General features: G+C 38.0%; 1 protein-coding gene across 2 annotated transcripts in view; it reads right to left on the bottom strand.

Annotated features, from left to right (window-relative positions):
• Positions 1-684: 684 nt before the first annotated feature.
• PRKCE (protein kinase C epsilon) overlaps positions 685-21,081 on the bottom strand; it is a 211,880-nt gene continuing 191,483 nt past the window's right edge. For both annotated transcript variants that reach the window (XM_072409767.1, XM_072409766.1), the window contains exons 14-15: positions 18,730-18,876; positions 685-10,218 (exon numbers count right to left, since the gene is read on the bottom strand). In XM_072409767.1, the coding sequence (XP_072265868.1) occupies positions 10,072-10,218; positions 18,730-18,876 (294 nt within the window). In that variant the 3' untranslated portion in view covers positions 685-10,071. The remainder of the gene's footprint in view (positions 10,219-18,729; positions 18,877-21,081) is intronic.

Consider the following 21,081-nt stretch of genomic DNA (forward strand, 5'->3'; position numbering starts at 1 on the left):
TATTCTGCCAATCGAGGATCTGGCAATTGCTCTAAAAGCAGCCTCTTGTTTGCCCTAAAAGCAGCCCAGCTCAAAAAAATGTACTTGTTTTCGGTTTACAGATGTCCACAGCCAGGCCCAATGCCACAAAGTGCCTGAATAAGTAAAGCTCTACAAGACATAAGTGAAGCTGGGTGATCCAGCAAACTTGGAATGAATTTCTTAAAAGTCATTTGCTATTTGTTAGCAAATGTTTTAATCCTGGACCAGATACATTCCCAGTTTGCTGGATTCCCCACCTTCACTAATGAAAGTGTATCTTCTCCAGTCTTGTAGAGCTTTAATTATTCAGGCATGTTGTAGCATTGGGCCTGGCTGTGGACATCTGTAAACCGAAAAAAAAGCAAGTATAATTTTTTTGAGCTGGGCTGACTGAGCAAACTGAGCAATTGCCAGATCCGCGATTGAGAGAATAGCAGTTGTGCAGATAGCTGGAATGATTTGCCTTTGGGGTACACACTTCATATGTATCTTCTCCAGCCTTGGAGAGCTTTAATAAATCAGGCCCAAAGGGTCTTCTTCAACTTTATGCATTTTTATCTCCAGCAGAGGGACAGATCCTAAAAGCTTCAGAGCATTGCACCACATAATGGCCACATACATCCACTTGATGCTTCTTCATGAATGACCACAACAAAAATACAGTTTTATATCCATTTAACTTTGTATTTATTGGGTTTTGAAACAAATACACATTCACATCCTCTTGAGTACAGTACATTTGGCACAGTAATAATGTTTACAATGAAGTAACACAAATGAATGGCAATAGGTTTAAAACAAAAAAAAGTGTTCTGTACAAATAAAGCATCACAATACAAAAACGCAATATGTTTTATATTTATATATAGCCAGAACTATTTGCACATAATTTAATAGAGGTAATTTTTTATGAGTTTCAGTATTTTCCTTGTCATATTTGGGCATGTCCTGGTATATCACAAATGGGCTTCCATTAGGCAGGTCTAGCCAGGAATGCAGCAGGATAAAGCGTGAAGGGAGACTGTTTGGATGTTGTTGTTTTAGCAGTTTTTGCAAAAGAAATTAAATATGGCAAGTCAAAAGCAATAAAACTATTTTTAAGAGTGTAACAGGATTCCCAAAGACCTAAAGATTAATTTCCTTTTTAGTTTGAATCGGCTAAATATATTTTGGGTGCATTAAAACAAAAGGTTTGCAGTCTTACAACTTATTTTCTTTGGCAGTAGAAAAATCCAACACACACCCGCTGATAAGTCAGAGCTAAGCAGACAAGAAAGCTCAAACTTACTGCTGATTGGAGAACTCTAGTTGGGGCTCAGCAGGGGTGGGTCAGATCTTTGCAGAGGTACCACTGCTCCACACAAAGAGTAGCAGCCCCACTATTTAGCATGCTGGCAGGGGACTGGCTTTTCTACTCAGGCTGTGGCAGCTTTCTAACATTGTAGATTTAGAACACCTTTTGCTTTTGATGTACTTGAAATGAGATTTAGCCGCTTTAGACTAAAAGTTCACCAGGGCTTTAAAACTGTAATTGGAACATTTGTAAAAAGTTGGATAGGAAAACAGGGTTATTTATGCTATCAGTTTGAGGGGGAATTATTTAGAAAGCAACTGCATACTTGTACGAGGTAAATATTTTTTAACAATGCAATATAAGTTAATTTGCCTTGTTTTGACCTCTATGAGTTTATGTGACTACACATATGGGTATGCAGCAATATGATGAGATACCTTATCCAAAAATCTTGATATTATAATGATACAAGATGATGCCCCCTATATGGACCATAAATGCCAAAACCTGTGTGGGCACGTTGTGATGGGGTTTTGCAGAGCTTCAGTTTGTTGTGCATGCACACAATGGTTTGTATGGAAGTCGCCATATTGGTTAAAAACAAATGTATTTAGACCCAGCTACTTGGTGGGCATATTAGCAATTTTTTTTCCTAAATAAGAAATATTATGCTGCCAAATATTATCACCAAGACCTTTTTTGTGGTGAATTTTTTAAAGAAACCCTAACCCTGGGTTGATGAGGTAAGAAGAAGCAGAGTGTAAACTGGTCCCACCTCAATGTCTGAGCTCCCATATCTATTTTTTTCTGGTTCTGCTACTTGTCAAAGAGTTCCTAATAGAAACTTATATGACTATATCTCTATAGCACATGGATGCACGTGCATGCAGAGACCAGCAGGAGGTCCAGTGGTGAACCTGACAAACATTTCAGTTATTTCACATAAATTTGCTGCTTAGGAGAACAAACCACTAGGTATCTGAAATTATACATTTTCTACCTAGAAAACTGTTATTGTGTGCATTTTCTAGGGTTGACTTCCCCACATTAGTTTACTGACTTCCCTGTTTTTGGGATTTAGGCCAGCCCCCACACAATTGCCCTAGCCAATGGGAATACCTCTATAGCCTTCCATAGGGTAGGGCAGATGGTCAGGATTAGCTCTGTACAAAGTGTGGTTAACATGCATTTAGCAACAAAGTGAAGCCCGTTTGAGAAGATGGCTTTCTGTCCAACCCACAGACACCTTGGAGAACTTGTTCTAAGACATGGACGTGCACTTTTACTAATTTTCACACATTTTGGCTGAGTTGACCATTTAGTTTGACTTTAAACACCAAGCTCTGATTTATGTGATGAACAGGCAATGTTTTAGCATTCTAGATAACAGATCCCATAAAAAATATATGTCTATGTTCCTAATAATTTCAATAGCCACACTGACAACAAAATGGGAATTATGAAAAACAGTAACAGACTACTTGTAAACCAGGAGGAAGATTAAAGTTTTACAAAGTCATCAATACACAAGTTTATAACCTGCCTTATGTTTGTAATAATTCAGGGTAATACTGTACAGTTGGATAGTTGGTGAGGTGGAACCCTCAGGAAATACATGCTATGTGTAGGAAACAGTAACTGATCCCATCATCTTTTTCTCATTTCCAGAAATTTTACATTACTCAATGGTGTGTAAAGGCCTCCAATATATACAGACAGTAGTGTACCATGCACAGTCAATGTTAAACCTGAACAGCTTAAAGGAAGTGGTGACTTTTTTTTTAAATAAACGCCATTGTCTTTACAAATGAGATGATGCAATTAAAAGTCATGTAATAGGAAACAAATCTATACAATTTTTTAGTGCTTCTAAGTCTCTATAGATATTTTCATGTTTTTTTTAAGCATGCACCATGGTTTGGAGGTCTGCAACAATCCCTGGAAATGGGGGGGGGGGGGGGGGGTTATGCCCTTATAAATTCCTTTTCTGCTGTAGTGATACATTCAAGGACTGGTAAATGTCAAATTTGGCAACACACCTGCCCCTCCTTGACCAGCCCTATGACCAATCAAAGGACTAGAATTTCAGGGTCACCAGCATGGGGTTCTGCAGAGAAATTCTAGTTTTGTGGCTCCTGGAGATTTAGGTAGATAAGTAAAATGTAAATCTTTCTAGATTACTATGGGGTTACTGTACTCTACACTCTCTTTGTCTGTGAAGTTACCTGGGACCAATAGCCACCAAGTAATCATATCCACCACCACCTATTGGTTTTATGTAGTGGGCCGGTATGACTGGAATAGTTAATTAGAGTTAATCTGTGCCTCCAAGGCTGCTGTGGGGACTGCTGCTGAGGTAGCAGAGTCTTTTTAATACATTAAATCATTCCATTGATTTCAATTTTGGTAATATATATTATGCCCTAACACTTAGTAGTAAAATGATTTGCAGCATAATACCCAACGCTTAAAACACCAAATGCACCTGAGTTTTTTCAAAACGGAGCAGTATTTTGTTGCCCCTAATACAGGGTAAAAAAGAAAAGTAAATAGGATGAAGAGACTTGACTTCCTAACTACAGATTTATTTTCCTTTAACCAGTAAACCTATAACTTTGCACCCTTTGTATTGAAAGGAAAGCTCAATCCACATATAGAAGGCTTTGTTTGTATCTAGCCTGACTTTTGTCTAGTGCAGGTTGATGTCCAGGGTCATGAATGAATCACCCAAGCCAAATTAAAGACAACAAGGGCAGTTGTCAACAATTTAAACAATTAGAACCCAATTATCTTTACCAAAGGTTAAACCTGTTTTTAAAGGAAACTTGAGGGTAATACTTAAAATTCCACACTGACCTCTGTCTTAAACTGAATGTTCAAGCTTTATTACTTTCCAGAGTGCTGGCCTGAGACTAACATTCAATCAGTGAAATGGGCAACACCAAGTTCCATGTCAGTGACTCAAACGTTAATTACATCAGCTTGACAGCCAAGCAAAAAGCATCTCCATAAAGGGGTCAGCAATAGCAGAGGAGAGAATTCTTTTAGCAGAAGTTAAATTTAATACAGGGGTAGACATAGGGAGGTGCAAAGTGTGTCACTGCCTGAAGGCTCAACACACTCCCCAGCCAACAGCGGCCACTACGGGGTCCCCAAGTCAGTTCTGTTGGGTATGTCCACTACTGATATAATACAATGTGCACTGTCAACCTAAAGGAGGCTGATGCTAAATCTTACAGATACTTGTTAGGAGTGTTTACTATACTTATGAATTCAGATGGACTGTAAAGTTTTTGGAAAATGTAATTTTTGTTTTGGTTATTTATGTTGCTATAGTGTATGGTTTATCTATTTTTATCTGTAGGTAAATTATAGATATTACTTAGGTGGAACATTATAGCCAGATCTCTTAATTTTATTTACTAGTACCTACTTTTACAGCTTTAGGCCAGTCCGGGTAATAATCTTTTAGAAAAAGTCAACTTATTGTTTCAGACTAAATTTGCAGAGCTGTGCTAAGACACAACTGAATATGGCAGCTTTGAGCTGATAAACATAACACATGCATATATAACAATTTTGCAAGCCCTGCGTGTATGTAATAGCCATGTTGTGCATGTAGGACAATGTTGGTATTTGCGTCTGGAATGTGGGCAGGAACAACATCATTTTATTAGTCTAGAGCTGATTGCTAGAGATCGGTCTAACCCCTGAGAACTCTCAAAAAAAATGTACTCTACTGGGAAATGTAAGACTTGCCAAGTTAGCAGCCCAGGCCTGCTAACATGTAACTAAGAAACAGCAGAGAGTGAAAGCCTTTCCTCATTGCCTGTGGTACAAAGATCATCCTATGGGTGAAATAGCATTTTTGTCTACATGGACAACTAGCCACTGACAACCCCAGCTCACATTACAGCCACTGGAAGCCCAACAAGACCAAAAATCAATAAATACCCCCAGATGCCTTCCATTGGCAAAGAAGAGAGATTGCAGCTCCAACCTTAAGTCCAAGTATGGTTACCTTTCTCGTAAACCCTAAAAATTCATCAGAGACCAACAGAATACAGAAGTGAAGGGAATGTAATCCCCCCCTCCCCTAATAAATGAAAGAGTTGCAAAGACACATTTAAAGGGCAGTATGTCAGACCTGGCTTGAACCAAGACCAATCCTAGCAGCAGGGAATTAGTTAACACATGGCCTAACAATAAAACACTGAAAATAGGTAGTAGCATAAATAGATTAGTATGAAATATTAAAGTCCAACTCCACCTTCCTGACAAATTTAATGAGGTGTGCCAACAAATAATCAGTTGACCAACTATTTAGCTTGGTGATTAGGTTTGTATATTGTATGTTTGTGTTCGATCTCCTGGTTCCTGCTCTGGAAGTTTCCATAGTGCCCAGTGTTTTAGAATTAGTTTACCAACACAGTAAAACTGAATATAAAAAGGATAACAAGTTCATATTGTCTTTTCGTATTCAGCTATAAAGTAACTGTGGACAATTTGAGTCTTCATCTTCTACATGGGAGCTATACTTTTAATAAACTTTGGCTAAAATAAAAATAGGGTTGAATTTTTAGGTTAAATCAGATAAATGCACCTGGGTGCATCAAAATAAACGGTTGTTATAGTCTTACAGTCTTAAAAAAAGTAGCCAATTCATCCTTGGAATGCATGTCCCAAGACAGCATGCTACTGAGATTGTTCTTTGCTCTCCATGTAGAAGGTCTTGCACGTCTCTCTGCCAAGTCAGAACCAAAAATCTCCAATCAGCAGAACAAACCAGATTTGATTTTGCAGAATGTTTGATATCTAAACTCAAGGTCAGACTGGCCCACAAGAGGACTGAAAAAAACTTCTGGTGGACTCCAGTCCCATAATTACATGTTTTGGTGCCCTCTGGCCACTGCTGCCTTAAAAAAAAATCTCTACTGTGCTTAGAAACCTATGAATTCTGGTGGGCCCTCCTTTTCTTTTCCTGTGCACCAGATTCCCAGTTTCAACACAATGGCACGGGGCAGGCTCTTCTACTCTGGCTGTAGCCCTGACTTTGCAGCAAAATTTTGATCTTTTTATAATTTATTTTGCAAATTTAAACTAAAAGTTCTATTTCACTAGGTAAAAATATAGGTATTGTTACATAAATTTGTGAAAAAGATGGAGTTGCCCTTTAAAGCATTAAAATAAAAAAAAGGAAAATATTTTGTGCTAGCACTGTTGATTCAAACCCCAAAATCCTTCCTATTTCATTCTGTTTACAAAGCTCAGAAGTACTATACAATAGATCTAGTGTATAGCATAATATGTTTACATCTTTTAAAACAATAATCAATAATAACATTAATAAAAAAAATAATCTCTCACAGAAACTTGAACCAATACACATACAGAGTATTGCACATTGACCTTATAGTTTTTTTTTAATGTTTTTTTTGGACTAGCATTTTTATAATTTTCCTTGACATGCAGCAGTTGATACCTCTATAATTAATAAGACTCCACAGGCCTTGCAGCAAACACTATTTACAAAATCTCACCTGTACAAAAGGCAAAAAAAAAAGCTTCCTTAGTGCCACTTTGCCACTCACAAGTATTTTTGTTTTCGGGTTCTTTTTTTTTCAAGAAGCAGAGGATCCACGCCTGTCAGTTAAAATGAACCCCCGATAACTGCTTAAAACTCAGTCCAGTAAAATACATCAGAAATATTACAATAATACATTTACACACAAAATACACAGGGTACTTCTGCAAATAAAAACATACTTTAACACTATTAGCACATCTACAACAAGGTAACTTTAGCACTGGTTGTACACTTTGCCATGGTTACCAAAAATTCATATTCTTACACATACACACGCTCGCACACTCACACACAAATGTAATAATGTACAGTTGTCTCAGAATGTCAGTTTTTAACGTTTGATCATCCACACACTTCCAATAAAAGTGTGAAATAATTACATTTTATAGGTTCTTTTCTGCATATCACATTGTGATATTAGACTCATCCAAGAAAAAAAAAAAACAGTAGTGCTAAAATTTCATACAAGTGTGCAAAAGCAACACAAGTGCAGTAAATGCTTGTATGGTTATGGGTTGTGCAGGACCCAGCACCTATACCAGGATTCATATTGACTATGCAACACTGACGTAGTAGGTTAGGTTATCTCTGCAGGAGACATACAGAAGCCAGATCTTATATCCCACCAGAAATTCAAACGTTGCCCATTATTAAGTCATGGTAGATTTGGCACTCAATACTGTGCATTGTAGGTTCACAGCAGCCACTAAGCCAATGGTTGCAGTATCATCAGCTATACCTGAACCTAAACAGTGCCATTTTAAGAATGAAGAAACAGGGCAGCCCAAGACCCTGAACCTTTTTACTTCATCATCATCTTCATCATGGGCTTTTAAATTTTAGTAGAGTTTTTTTTTAGGTCAGTCATTACAAAAAAGTCAATAGAAGTACCACTAAACCAATGTTGGCTTACATTAAAATAACTTACAGTGACCCTGTAAAGAGTGAGCCTGTAGGTGGTGACTCCAATCTTCACCTTATTGCAGAGCTATAAACGCTGATGGTTTACAACACTTCTGGATGTGTTCATTGTCACAATGCCCTACTATGTACATTGGTTCCATTCCCTGGCTGTTACATTGTACCATACCTTATGGAACCACAGCGTTATCTAGTGCAAGTGCCCAATACTAGCAACACACATAGCTCTGCAGGAGGCCAAAAAAAGGGCAATTTCCTATGATATCTCCTTCTTTCCATCAAGAATGTTTAAAGTTTTGCTCCTGAGAATGGCCAAAATGTAACTTCTTACACATGAAAAAGAAGTTTGGTTCCCACAATGCTATGCAGATGTCCCATGTAAAAACTGTGCTCAGTTGAAATGGGGATTAATGGGCACAAATTATGGGAGAGGGAACTAGACTACAAATTAGCTGCCTTCATAGTACAAGAAAAAGATAAATGTATTTAATATCACATTAACTGGTAAAATATTTAGCCCTTAAAAAATGTTTCTTAAAAAGAATGGCTTAGTTCGAAGTCTGTACAGGCTGCGGTAATGTTGTTATGGCTGTTGTGAGAAATGCAGCACTTGGCAGGGTCAATACCCTGCAGATGTAAGAAGAGAAATCTCAAAATTGCAAATTTATATATGAAATACAAATGGATGCTGTTCTGTTAAGTGTGTCCACCTAAAGGGTCACCGGTCATGAGTAAACTCACAAACTGGATAGGGTAAAGTGGACCTAAACCTAAGCTAATAAAGCAGAACTGAAGACATGGTTAAATCATGTGACCAACAGGAGCTTTGCACTGTGAGTGATGATGTCAGCACAGTTTCTATTTGATTGCAAAAAAGAATCCAACCCAGGGGACTTGTACCATTGGCCTTGGGTCATATGATTGAAAGAAAACTGTCACAGGTCCTGTCTCTTGGCCTGCTTTTCTAAAGCAACAGTATTTATCCTGAATTCTAGTATTATCCTAAAGTAAATCTAAATTTGGGGAACATTTGGAAAAAGTATACAGGATTTGATACCTATGAATAACCTCAGGCATCTTTTTACTTTTTGTAAAAGTTTACTTTGTTATCAGCCATTTTGGCTTGACCAATTAATTCTTCTAAGAATGCAGAAAAATTAAAATATTTAAACATTAGACCAATATCAACATCCATATACAGTATATTGTCATCACTTCTATCAAGTTCATAAGATTTTCTTTTAGATTGAACTTTAAATACATTTTAAATTATTTATTATGTAAGCCAACTTAGATTTTAGGTTTATTGGTCCTTTCATTTTAAAATTGACATTAAGTGGTAATGATGGGAATTCTAACAACCCAAGCTCAAAGATTTTACTCCAAGTAAGGTATGCTGGGTTACAAAAACATATTTAAGAGATAATAAATAAATGTAAAAAGCCCAACAGTGTGCAAGTGAATTCATGATTTAAATAACGGAGAATATATCTCCATATTCAAGCCAAATCTACTTTACTGAGGCCTGTTGGTATGCAACCATCAGAACCCTATACATAAATTGGCCAAACCAATTTTAAACCTTCTGACCTCCTGCAGAGTATTGTAACACTTTTTGCATATGCTTATATGGTTATTTATTTCCATTGATGATGGAAGAAAAACAATTGTGCAGGGAAAAGCCATCTCTTCTGCTTCCCCTAGTCGGAGGTCTGCTGTGGCTTCTCATACATCTAATCCTTTTCCTCATTAAACCAGGTCTTTCAATATTTTTTAACAGACCCCCATGCCACAAAAAGTCTCCATACCCAAATACATATTATCACCTCTCCATACAGTATAGCTCTTTTCTCAGTGGTTTTAAAGGAATGATCAAATAATTTAAAATTTTGAAATCTGTCAACACTGCACTGTTTTCCTTTTGTAAATGTTTGTTAACTTACAACACTGAAGAAAAAAAATTGTTTTTTTTTCTAAGATTGTCTAGTATTTTGTGGTCACAGACCAAAAGCAGAATGTTACAGCTACAGTTTCGGAAACAAAACACAATTTTGCATTGCTTGTAAGACAGAAAATAAGAGTGCCTTCAGTTAAAAAAACAAAAACGAAACAGCAACAATAAATAGTATTTTTACACGAGTAGCAGGCTCATAATAAAACAAGTTTGTAAGGATCCACTGAATCTCAGTCACGTGTTTTGTCTCTATAGGATTACTGCATGAGGGCACAAATCACAGCGCCAACCAATTCAGGCCAAAGGTTCCTCTCCAATATAAGAGAAGCCTTCAAATTCAGCCTGATTGATTTGTTTGACTATGGCTTCATCCACCAGTGTTAGAACAGGCTCTTCTCGTGTGAAGTCCTGGTCAAAGTTGTTGACGTCACGTTTGGTTTTCTAGAAAGTAAAAGGGGAAGAATTAGGTCATTTTGTGTGCAAATTGTCAAAGACACATAACTTAGGTACCTATGGCTTAAGGACATTATATTGTATTAATATATATATATATATATTGTAATAAATACAAACATGGAATCCTAAACAGGCGCCATCCCCAACATGAAGATCTACACCAATAGGCAACAAGAGATTCAATTGGCAGTGTAAGCAGGCACATTAGAAGCATACATCTACCATAATGCAAGTCAGTGAAATGTGCAAGACAAATGTTATCCATTCCACCGCCAAGTAAACTATTGTGACAGTAGCACAGAAATGATCAGGAAACACTACAATACAACTTGTACACATTGACTTTTGCTTGTTTAGTTAGTGGTATGCACAGCAACCTTTTACAAAGCATTCTCAAAACTTTCTGCAAGCTTCAAGTAGTTTTGTTGAAGCCTGAATGACACCAATGGGATTTTAAAAAGAACACCAAATATAAAGGGGGTGCTGTCTGTCATTTTTAAAAAGCTTTTGACAAGCTTCAGTAATCAATCAACAGGTTTAAAAAACAATTCTAAAGCTGATTGAAGCCTGCCAGCAGCTTGTTTAAAGTGACAATAAGCACTCCTATAATAAATGTATAGCATGCTGGAAAGTTACTTTAAAGACTAGGAAAGAGCTACTTAAAGCTTGCTTAAAGTTTTGAACATTTTTATGTCCAAGGCCTGGTGGACATAAGGCCAAGGATGGTGCATTGTTGTTTTATTTGTGTTCTATGGCCATTGTTTTTAAACAAATAAAGTTATCCATAACATAAAGAAGATCTAACATCGCCCCCCTAAAATCTCAGGTGTTGTTGTCAGTCCTACCCACTTCTTATCTGCTAGACTACATGCATCTCAAATATGTTCGGTTATGGGATGAGGAAAGGGGTATGTGTGTCGTGTGGTCTAGAAAGGGTCACCATCAGAAATTTCTACACCCCATACTATGTGTACTTCCTGGGCCCCCTCCACATGTCTAAATGTTCCAGCATTGCAAACTTCAAGCTCTTTTAATCAGGGCCCGGTACAGAAGTACACCCTGTACCCCTGGGTCTAAAAGGGAAGAGATGGACAGAGCTGGCAACACTGCTTGGGGTTTCAGTGCAGCAGTGGCAAGCCTGTGAGCTCACTACAGGAAGTTATGTGTACATTCTGGCAGATCAACAGGTATTTTCCTGCAGTAATAAATATAGAAAAATGTATATTACAAAGATGTACTGCCTATGTTTTTTTATTGTGCCCAAACAAAAGAAGTTGCAACGCAGTCTGCAGCATACACTTGCAGGCTTTAAAATGGCGCTGGTATGCCAATGAAAGAACATGGACAGCTACATTTACACTGTTACCATCAAAAGAGAACAAAAGCCTAGACTGTAGTAATTCTTAACCATGGCTACTCCGGAGGTTGATAAGAGTTCTAGCAGGAGGTCCCCTAGACGTGAAAATACTTAAAGGGTTTCTCAGGGTAAGAAGGTTGAGAAAGGCTACTGTAGATTAAAGACAAATACTTAGAAAGAGCAGCTGCCACAGGCAATTTTGGATATAAGCTTGGAATATGCAACTACTTCCTTTCACAATGCACAATTTACAGAACATATTATTATGTTTATATGTATGAGAGATACACTTCCTTTGTATTCCCTGGAGTCATTTTCTGTTCCAGAAATTCCTTGTCCTGTTGCTACTACCAACATTTCAATAGCAGCTGACAGGCAAAAATAATGTATATGAAAACTAAATAGCGATGGTTATAAAGCCCCATTGTCCAAGCTGGGGAAGAAAGATATCAGTCATAACCATTTTTTGATTTTTGGGTAGAGAAAGATAGTAATCCCTCTGAGGTGTTTATTCGTGTCTGTGACCCCTTTGGGGAGATTCACTGTCTTCATTTGCCCTGGTCACATTATCACTAGGTCAGAACAAAGAAATACAAATTTTTACAGTCATCATCAGAACAGAAATAGAGAACAATAGTTAAATGGTGACACATTTTCTTTCACTTTACATTGTCATCAAAATGAGACTAACTAATTAAAAAAAATATTCCACGAGAATAAATAGTTTTAAATCTGTTAAACATTTTAGGTTGCAAAGCTTTGTTTCTGTTATACCTAGATAAGCTACCAGGGATAATTAGATAAATAGTTGTCAAAGTGCCCCCTTCAGACATCCTATAAATATTGTAGTTCCTAACACTTTTTGTCTTGAAACCCGTGCTCACCAGAAGAGGGGTGACTCTATTTAGAGGGGATACAACAAGAATAAAACCTCACCGACACTTTCTACTTTAAGCAAAACAATCAGGTTAGTACACCTTGCACACTGTTTTCTGCTTAATTGACCTGAAAATATGAGCTTGAAGCACACGCTTGAATGTGTATTCTTGCAGAGCTGTACTAGGAACACATGACACTGTGCAGTCACATCAATCATACCCAATGTAAACATCTTAGTCCTTATATTTGCTTTTGCACCAGCAGGAATGTTTGCTCAACTGGAGTAGTGCAGACCTACTGAGCGCAGATTCAGGCAAGTTTAATGAAGACGTAACAATTAAAGCCATCAGGCTTAATGGCCATTTAGGCTGTTTGCTTAACTTTTACCAATTTGGGATTGATTTAGAAATATAACATTCTGTACATTCCACATACTGCCAAGATTCCACGCAAACATTATATTTAGAAAATTTACACTGACCTGTAGATTTAGAACAATTAATAATGCAACAATTGAATGAGAAGGGTTTTTATTTTTGGTCAACTCTCAAAGGTTTCTGTCAGGGGGCTAAAAAGCCTCACATATACACCAATAATTTGTACCATCTATGTTTTCTTCAGGGTTTAATATCTCCTAAATAATGTCTCTCAGCCTTTTATCATCCTAGCAAACACATGGAAACGTGGGGAGAACATGCAAACTCCATGCAGGTAGTGTCCTGGCTGAGATTCAAACCTGTTATCACTTCATTACTGGCCTTGGAATCTTTTCCCGGTCTTCTTTTGGGTTTCTTAGGTCTTTGGCCACCTTGGTTGGACAGGATGGAATGACATAACACTGTGCATGTGCACCGCAGTGCCTGGGAATTCCAGGATTGTACACTGAGCTGTGCATGTGCAGATCAGTTTACATTCAACAGAAGATTGCAAAAAGATAGGTAGTTTTTATTGCAGAAGGCAAATAGCTCATCATTTTTTGTTTTAACATTTTAGTTCTGATTAACTTGTATTGTCGTCAGCCAGTTTTAAATTAAAGACTAACTTTGGCTGCAATATTAACTTGCATGAGTTCATTTTGAATTGAATGAAGCCCAACCTCACTAAATACATAGAATTGGGGACAATACTGGGCAATACTGACCTCAAGGGGACAACACTGTTGGGACCTTTATTTACTGCATATTGATGCAGAGACCAGCACTTAAGTCATCAATTGGCTATGTTTTTTTTCATCTGGAGAAACACCCAGCTCTACAATAGAACTGGAAAGGTGTTAGCTTGTCCAGTGAGTGGCATGAAGATTTTGGAAAAAGTTAAGTATATATACACAGTGTTATACAGTGGGGGTTACTCCATTTGATGTAAATAGTTGGTGGGAAGCAGGGCTGGGCTTGGCCTTTAAATCTGTTGGCAGATTGGTTCTTTTTTCAGAACCTATAGTCAGAAACTATTGTAAGCCACAACCAGAGGATGTATGACTGGCTGTGGCATTACAAGTGGTTTTACTGAATCCTTGCAAAAAAACTCAATTTGTAGCAATAGGTCTGTTGAAAACCAGCTTCTCTTTTATACAAAACACACAGATGGACTGAATTTAATGATTATGGTCACATGAAAGTGTAACATGTTCCTCCCTAAAATAAAGAAAAATCTAAAACGTGACTGACATGGTTTCTTGTGACACACAAATTCTGACATTGTGCCACTGGAGAACCATTAACATTGCCTTCCTGGGAGAAAGTAGTTATTGTTATGTGGGAATGGTTTTGCCTTTAGACTTATCTGGCAAGTTCTAGGATGTGCAGTCACACAAAGCTTACAGTTGATCCATGGCCACTTGCTAAAAAAAAATACATGCTGCAGCATTTCTCTTGGTCCTCTTCTATAGTCTCCAGGACCTAATGCAGTTTCCTGTGATGGCGTGACTGCTGCTTAATTAGGTGCAGATTTGTCACCATAGAAAGTTCCTGATTGCACTACAGTGGGTTAAAAGAAACTGCAGACGGTGTGGCTTTCAGTACTGCCACTGCTGATTCACAAGCCTGTAACTTGTCAATCAGCACCTGGCCACACATAGTCCTGTCTACTTCTTTCTGGATTGACAACATTGCCTTTGCTGTTGAAACCATTGTGATCCGCAGTGTCTGGGAAGGGGAATCTGTGGGACATAAATCAATAGGGATTGAGCTTTGTAAAGGAAGGTGAATGGTATGCATCACATAGTAAGGTGTCTGTGATTTGTTAAGCCTTTAATTGTACTTTGGTGGCAGCCCTTGGAAAGGTTTCTTGCTAAAAAATTGTAGTTGCCCAGTTGTTATAGAATATTGCTGACTTTCAGGTGAAACATAAGAGGGTGACCTAAATAGTAAATTATTTACAAGATGAAATTGTTGCCACATATATATTTGACCTTTCTGCCTGGTTTTAAAGTCATAGGACTACCAAGGTACCACAGAAAGGTCATAAGCTGCCTACACACCACATGATGACCATTAGTGGTCAGTAGAGACAGGTAATAAGATCCTGAAAATTCAAAATTTATGTAAATTAGGCTAACTTGAAAATGAGACAGTCGAAAACAACACTTTATTTGGCTTCATTATGAGTCAGTGATGTTTTGCATTTGATTTTCATTAAAGTTGAGTTATATGCAACTCAATGGCCATCTCTACTGATACCCACACGATAAGGACCCCTGAAAAACTGATATTACTAGAGTGTGCCATATGACTGAGTACAATAATATAGTAAAGTAAATAGTCCTCTGCAAAAGTCAACTTTTTGGCACAACATTTTCCATGATACATCTGGCTTAAATCTTCCATTCCGACTTTGTAAATCCTATTTGTTTACAACATCATGAAATATTCACCTTATAAAAATAATACACATGAAGAGTCTTGTTTTGTATGCCATCAGCAAAGCAGGTGCCAAGATACATAGGTGTGGAAGGAGGTTGCAACATTACATTGACTACAAACGCTGATACTGACCTAGATATACTCGTTCTGTGAAATACTTTCAGCATTTGTTGTCCTCATGCAGAGGTCCTTCCATAATAAAGGAGAGGCAGTATATATTTTTCCATTGGGGACTATTTATAGATGTTTTCACCCAAGATTCATCTAACATTTATCTCAAATGTACATATTTTCACATTATCTTTTTTTTTCAATAATAGTCAAAGCTGAAAAGCTGGGTTTCTCTGGCACATTACTTTATTGTGCTGATGGAGGTAGGACGCGATGAGTAGCATCATTTTTCTGATCTTCTGCAGAAAGAAGTGAGCTAGGCATGGTAGACGGAGCTGATAGAGCTATGAATAATGGCAGCTACCATTATAACACTGCAGTGATTTCACTGCAGAGAAACAGTTATCACCTTGGATAGGAAACTGACTATTTTGGTTCCACTAGCAGGAATAATATTATTAGACAGTATTTATTTAGCGCTGACATAGTCATGTCACTAACAGAGGGGCTCACAGTCTCCCTGCCATAGTCAAATGTCTTTAATACAGTCCAGGGTAAATTTTGGGGGAAGCCAATTAACCTAACTGCATGTTTTTGGAATGTGGGAGGAAACTTGAGTACCCGGAGGAAACCCACCAAAACACCTACAAAACACCTAGCAAATACGCTAACCTTTGAGCCACTGTGCTGCCCAGGATCAACAAAAATTTACAAAATGTTCTAGGTGCTACTTCTGAAAAGCATCCAATACCCCTCAGAAGCACAGGACTTGTATCCATTCATAGGCTTATAAAATATGCCTGAACAGACAGGAAGCTATAACCAAAGGAGGAGTAGATTTGGAGATTTTGTTATATTGCGCAAACTTCTTTAGATAAACAAATCTTAGCTATGTTACAAATAAAAAGCTGCATTTGTTTATACAGTCTTCTGATTCACACATCTCTGCCACACTTCAGTCCAGCTTTAGAGCATCCTGTGTTACCTTTCTGCCTCCAACTTCCATTCTGGACACCCACATTGTTGCCTGTGTCCCATAAGCAGGCCAGTGACACAGGAAGCTGTACAGTTGAACCAAGAACCGGGCTATGCGCTTTGGCAGAAGTGTGTATAATCGAGCAGAAGGTCCTAATTTCAAGCCATGAAATATAAAAAAGGAAACCGCTGCAGTCTTTCCTCCATTTTCTATAAATCAGCCCTATTGTTAGTAAGCCAGATACCCTCACTACTGCTATCAAAGACTTTTTGTTTTGTGTGTATCTGGATACTAATGTCAGCAGTTCTGTAGTTTCCTGGTTTTATTTATAGAATATAATATCCTGAGATTCAATATTAAACAAAAAAATACCTTGTCCACTACAAGTGAATTGGAGCAAAGGTGCTGGTTCAAAATGCTCTGAGAAAACTGCATCAGACAAAAGAAGACTGGCTCCAACTTCACAGATATACTCTATGTGCAACTTAGGTGCCCAATATGGTATTATATTATATTATAGATTTGCCTTGGTATGTTGGAATGTTTTATTAAAAATACAGAAAAAGGAACTTGGTAGCTATTTGCCAATAAAGCACATGGACACTGTGCTATAATATAATCAGCATTTTTAATGTGTTTATCTACAAGCTATTACAAAATTCCTGCATATTATTCTTATTCTACACGGTTGTATGGCATGAATGTAAGACACCAAAAAAATGTATGAATAAATGCAAAGCCCTGGGTATGCCTCTTCTACCAACAGACATCTGTATTTATGTAATGGTTATTTATTGCATAAAACAGAAGCACATGTCATTGAGAGAAGGAAGAGTTTTGAGAAGACCGACCATAGGGGAATAATAGAGGCGTATATATGTGGTACACAGCCCAACGACAAACAAATAGTTATTTAGCAATCCAATCTGTCATAAGCAAAATGCAATTAAAGAACATTAATTATATCCCAGGCCTTTTGCCAAAACAATTGCTGGCTACATCTACCCAAAACTGCCAAGCTCCAGGCTGATCCTATTTACTAAGAAAAATGGAAACAAGAACATCAGCGTACAACAAACGAAAGGATTAATACTACAATAAGGCAACTATTACATCATGAGAAGGACTGCATCAATCTGATCATCACTGGAGATTATTATTTATAGGTTGAGGTGAGGCTGAAATACGCTGCTTACAGTAACAATACAAGTTGCCAAAACAACACCCCATCATTGTGACTAATTAGTAAACCACAGGAGTACACAACAATGGGTACACCAAAGGGAGCACATGATGAGAAATGGGTTAGAAGAAGAAGTCACAAGGACCATATTATGCACAGATTTAGTCCTGCCCCACCGCATCTCAACCTTTTCTACTGGTTTGCTAATGAGACTGGCCTCCAACCAGTTGACCACCCAAAACTCAGATCAGAGGTTTGGGTTTTAATTAACAAAGTTTCCAAGATGAGCAAGGGAGACAACTGCTTTTGGTTTCCCAAATGCAACAGAGTGGAGGGAGCTTGGGGCAGGAGAGTATCCAGGGGTGGGAGTTTTTTTTTTCAAGAGTTACTTTGCCTTCAATGGGTTCTGTAAACTGACTTCTATCATCTTACTCATTCTTTTTTGCCCCTTACTAGTAGGAGAATAAAAGTTGAAGAAGGGGACATCACAAGGTAAAATGAGGGTGTTAATAAGGGGAGGTATATCAATAGAAAGCACCAGGCACTACCCCTTTTGCAGAATCGAGTACCTTGATGTATACAGGGTAGAGGAAAGACAATGATATCCAGGCAGATCAAGGTAAAGGTCACAGACATCTCAGGGCACTGCTACAGCACACCACCTGAGACTCAAATCCATGCAGCCACTAGAAAGGCACTTTTCTAACTATACAGCAATTTTTGGAATGGTATCATCCCCCTTATGGAGAATCCCTTTAGTTGTTCGGTTATCATCTAGACAGAAGGTAAGGGGTAATCCAACAATTTTGACTTGCTACCAGCGGCAAGTGTCTAAAAATGGATTTCCTTCACTTCTGAGAGATCTCCCCTCACTTCCTGCTATGTCTATAGGTCAGGCGGTAAAAGGATATTCCCTAATGGACACAGATGGCAAAAGAAAAACTTTTTTAACAATTACTACTCTACTAAAAATGAAAAAAATATATATATTTAGACATGCACTGTAGAATAAAGCACATTTCGTTCCTGCTTATTGCCCTATATGAATATTTATAATTGGTGGTGTTGTAGAACATGGTTGCTTTGCAGTCCATATTACCAGCAGACACAACACTGTAGTACTACTTACAATTCTGGGTTTGAATGGGGGTTTGATTTTTCGCTGCTCTAGAAGTACCCAGTCTATTTCCTTGAAAAACGGGTGCTGTTTAATGGCCTCCTCCAGGCCTTGGGATGGCACACATCCTAGCCGCTTGTTGGGATTCTTTGTCATGAACTGTGGAAGAAAAACATTGCATTAGTCAGTTTGTACTGGACTCACCATGCTGTATGAAAAATTCTCAAGATACAAATTTTTTTTATATAAGACTAGTAAATGTGTGCCTGTTGTAGAATGGGTAGGTCTGTACAGTGAGTGTGGGGGATGAAGAGGGGATGTGGGAGAGATGAATGGGATGATGTCATTTATATGACCAAGTGCACATTATACATAGAGAAATGGGTCTTCGGAGAGTTCCACCTACAAGCTCAAGCCTTTTGCATAATAATTTAATACACCGTTCAAACCTGTCAATGTCAAAAGGTGCCTGCTCCTTGCTTTAATTCCTATATAAGAATACTTCCTAATATTTAGAATAAATCTTGTCATTGTGGTTTCATGTTGTAACAAAAGAGCTAAACTTTCCAAACTTCGTAGCTAATCTCCATCCCCTGTGGCCAAGCCTCACCTATCTCCTTGTTCAATGATAGAACCTCAGTGGGCAATAAGGACAAGTTGATGGAGCTTGTGCTCGAAATTAGCCCCTACAAGGGTAAGGGAGTTGTGAACCATTATTGATAATGTGATACCCTGATGAAGGCACAATAGTAGGTATTTTCAGATGCTTTATGGTGGAACTTTGAAAGACAGATGTCAGGTTTACTTTAATAGGTATAGCCAGCCCAATTTGTTCTTTTATTGTTTGAGGTGGAGGAAGGTTAGAAATTTTGTATATCCCCCTACATATATCACTCCATATTTAATTCACCCAAAATAGGCTGAAGCTAGGCAGATCGAGATAGTGAAAAAACACAAAAAGGTGTAAGCATGGCAATAAACACAGCTGAGAATAACAATAAATACCGAGCAAAAATTAAGCTGAACTTGGCTTTAAAGCAGTTTCTGACTGAAGTATGTAAGAAATAAAACCAAAGTCTGCTAGTACAATGCGAGGAAATCAAGTTTTCCAAGTCTAATCCCCAGCTAGCATTCTCCAGTAAACGGCACAGACGCCTCCCCACTTCCTCTGCCTTTCCTGTTGAACAGAATAACATTGATGGCCTATGTGACTAAGATCACAGCGTCACCAGCTTCACAGCTATTAATAATGACCAGACAATGAATTTCTAGGCATTTCAGGCTTTTCACTTTATTTATTCAGCTGAAGTCTTAAGTCAATTATTTATGTCTGTTGTTTTTTAGCATTCAAATTATGCACATATTAAAACTTGGTGACTTGGTTTAAGGAAGCCAAGGAATACCAGGTGCGGCTCAAATTCTGTCTGAACTCCATTGCTAAATGCTGTAGGCCAATGGCGTTTACTATTGTTTTTTAGAAATGGTGACAATGGTTTTATTGTTAGACCATAGAAGATTTCTGCAGGAGTTGGCAGGCTTTTGGTGCAAGCTATGCTACTGCATGGGAGCCACATCAGGAACAGTGCAGCAGCAAGAATAGGCAGAACCGCAATGGAGTGCCCCCATTACTCTTTTATCAATGACTAAACTTTGAGACACTTTACAAGTCTGTATGAATAATATCCTGTGGTGTAAGTCTAAGAAACTGTATGCTTTATCATTGAAAATCAATCAACTGGCAAGCCAAGTGAATGCTTAGGCATTCTAATACAAAGATGCTGTCAGTCTGCTGCAAGCAGTAGGAAATACGTCCATAGCCCCCCTTCCCCACTGATTACATTGTACGTTTTAGGCTGCAGTAAAGGCTGATTTGTGTCAGACATTTGTGAAAAGAATAAGAATTCACAAGACTCTGTCATCTTAAAAGTGACATCAAAGCCCAGGAAGTAGATGCCAACCCTAGGTAGTCCATATTAAAGGTAACAAATGTTATCTGTGCTTGGCATGCAACATGTATCTAACATATCTGGGGCTAAATTCACTTTTAGAAGAATGGGAAGGGATATATGTGCCCAATTTTAAACAAGTCAAGAGAGTTTAAAGATGTGCTGTAATATTCAACCAGTGATGACAGTAGTACACAGGAGAAACTTCGATCCTTTCCACTCACTGTATTAAAACAGCTTGCACTGAGATATGTTTGTTTAATGCCATAGCAACAGTAATAAAATGTTGATGCAGAACAGGTATTTAACAGGCAATGTTAGGTGTTATGGTCTATTCCAGGGGTCAGCAACCTTTACTATCAAAAGAGCCATTTTGCCTCCTCTTCCACTAAAGAAAAATAGTCTGGAGCCGCAAAAC

The sequence above is a fragment of the Pyxicephalus adspersus genome, chromosome 4 (assembly GCF_032062135.1).
Source record: "Pyxicephalus adspersus chromosome 4, UCB_Pads_2.0, whole genome shotgun sequence".
Lineage (NCBI taxonomy): Eukaryota > Metazoa > Chordata > Amphibia > Anura > Pyxicephalidae > Pyxicephalus > Pyxicephalus adspersus.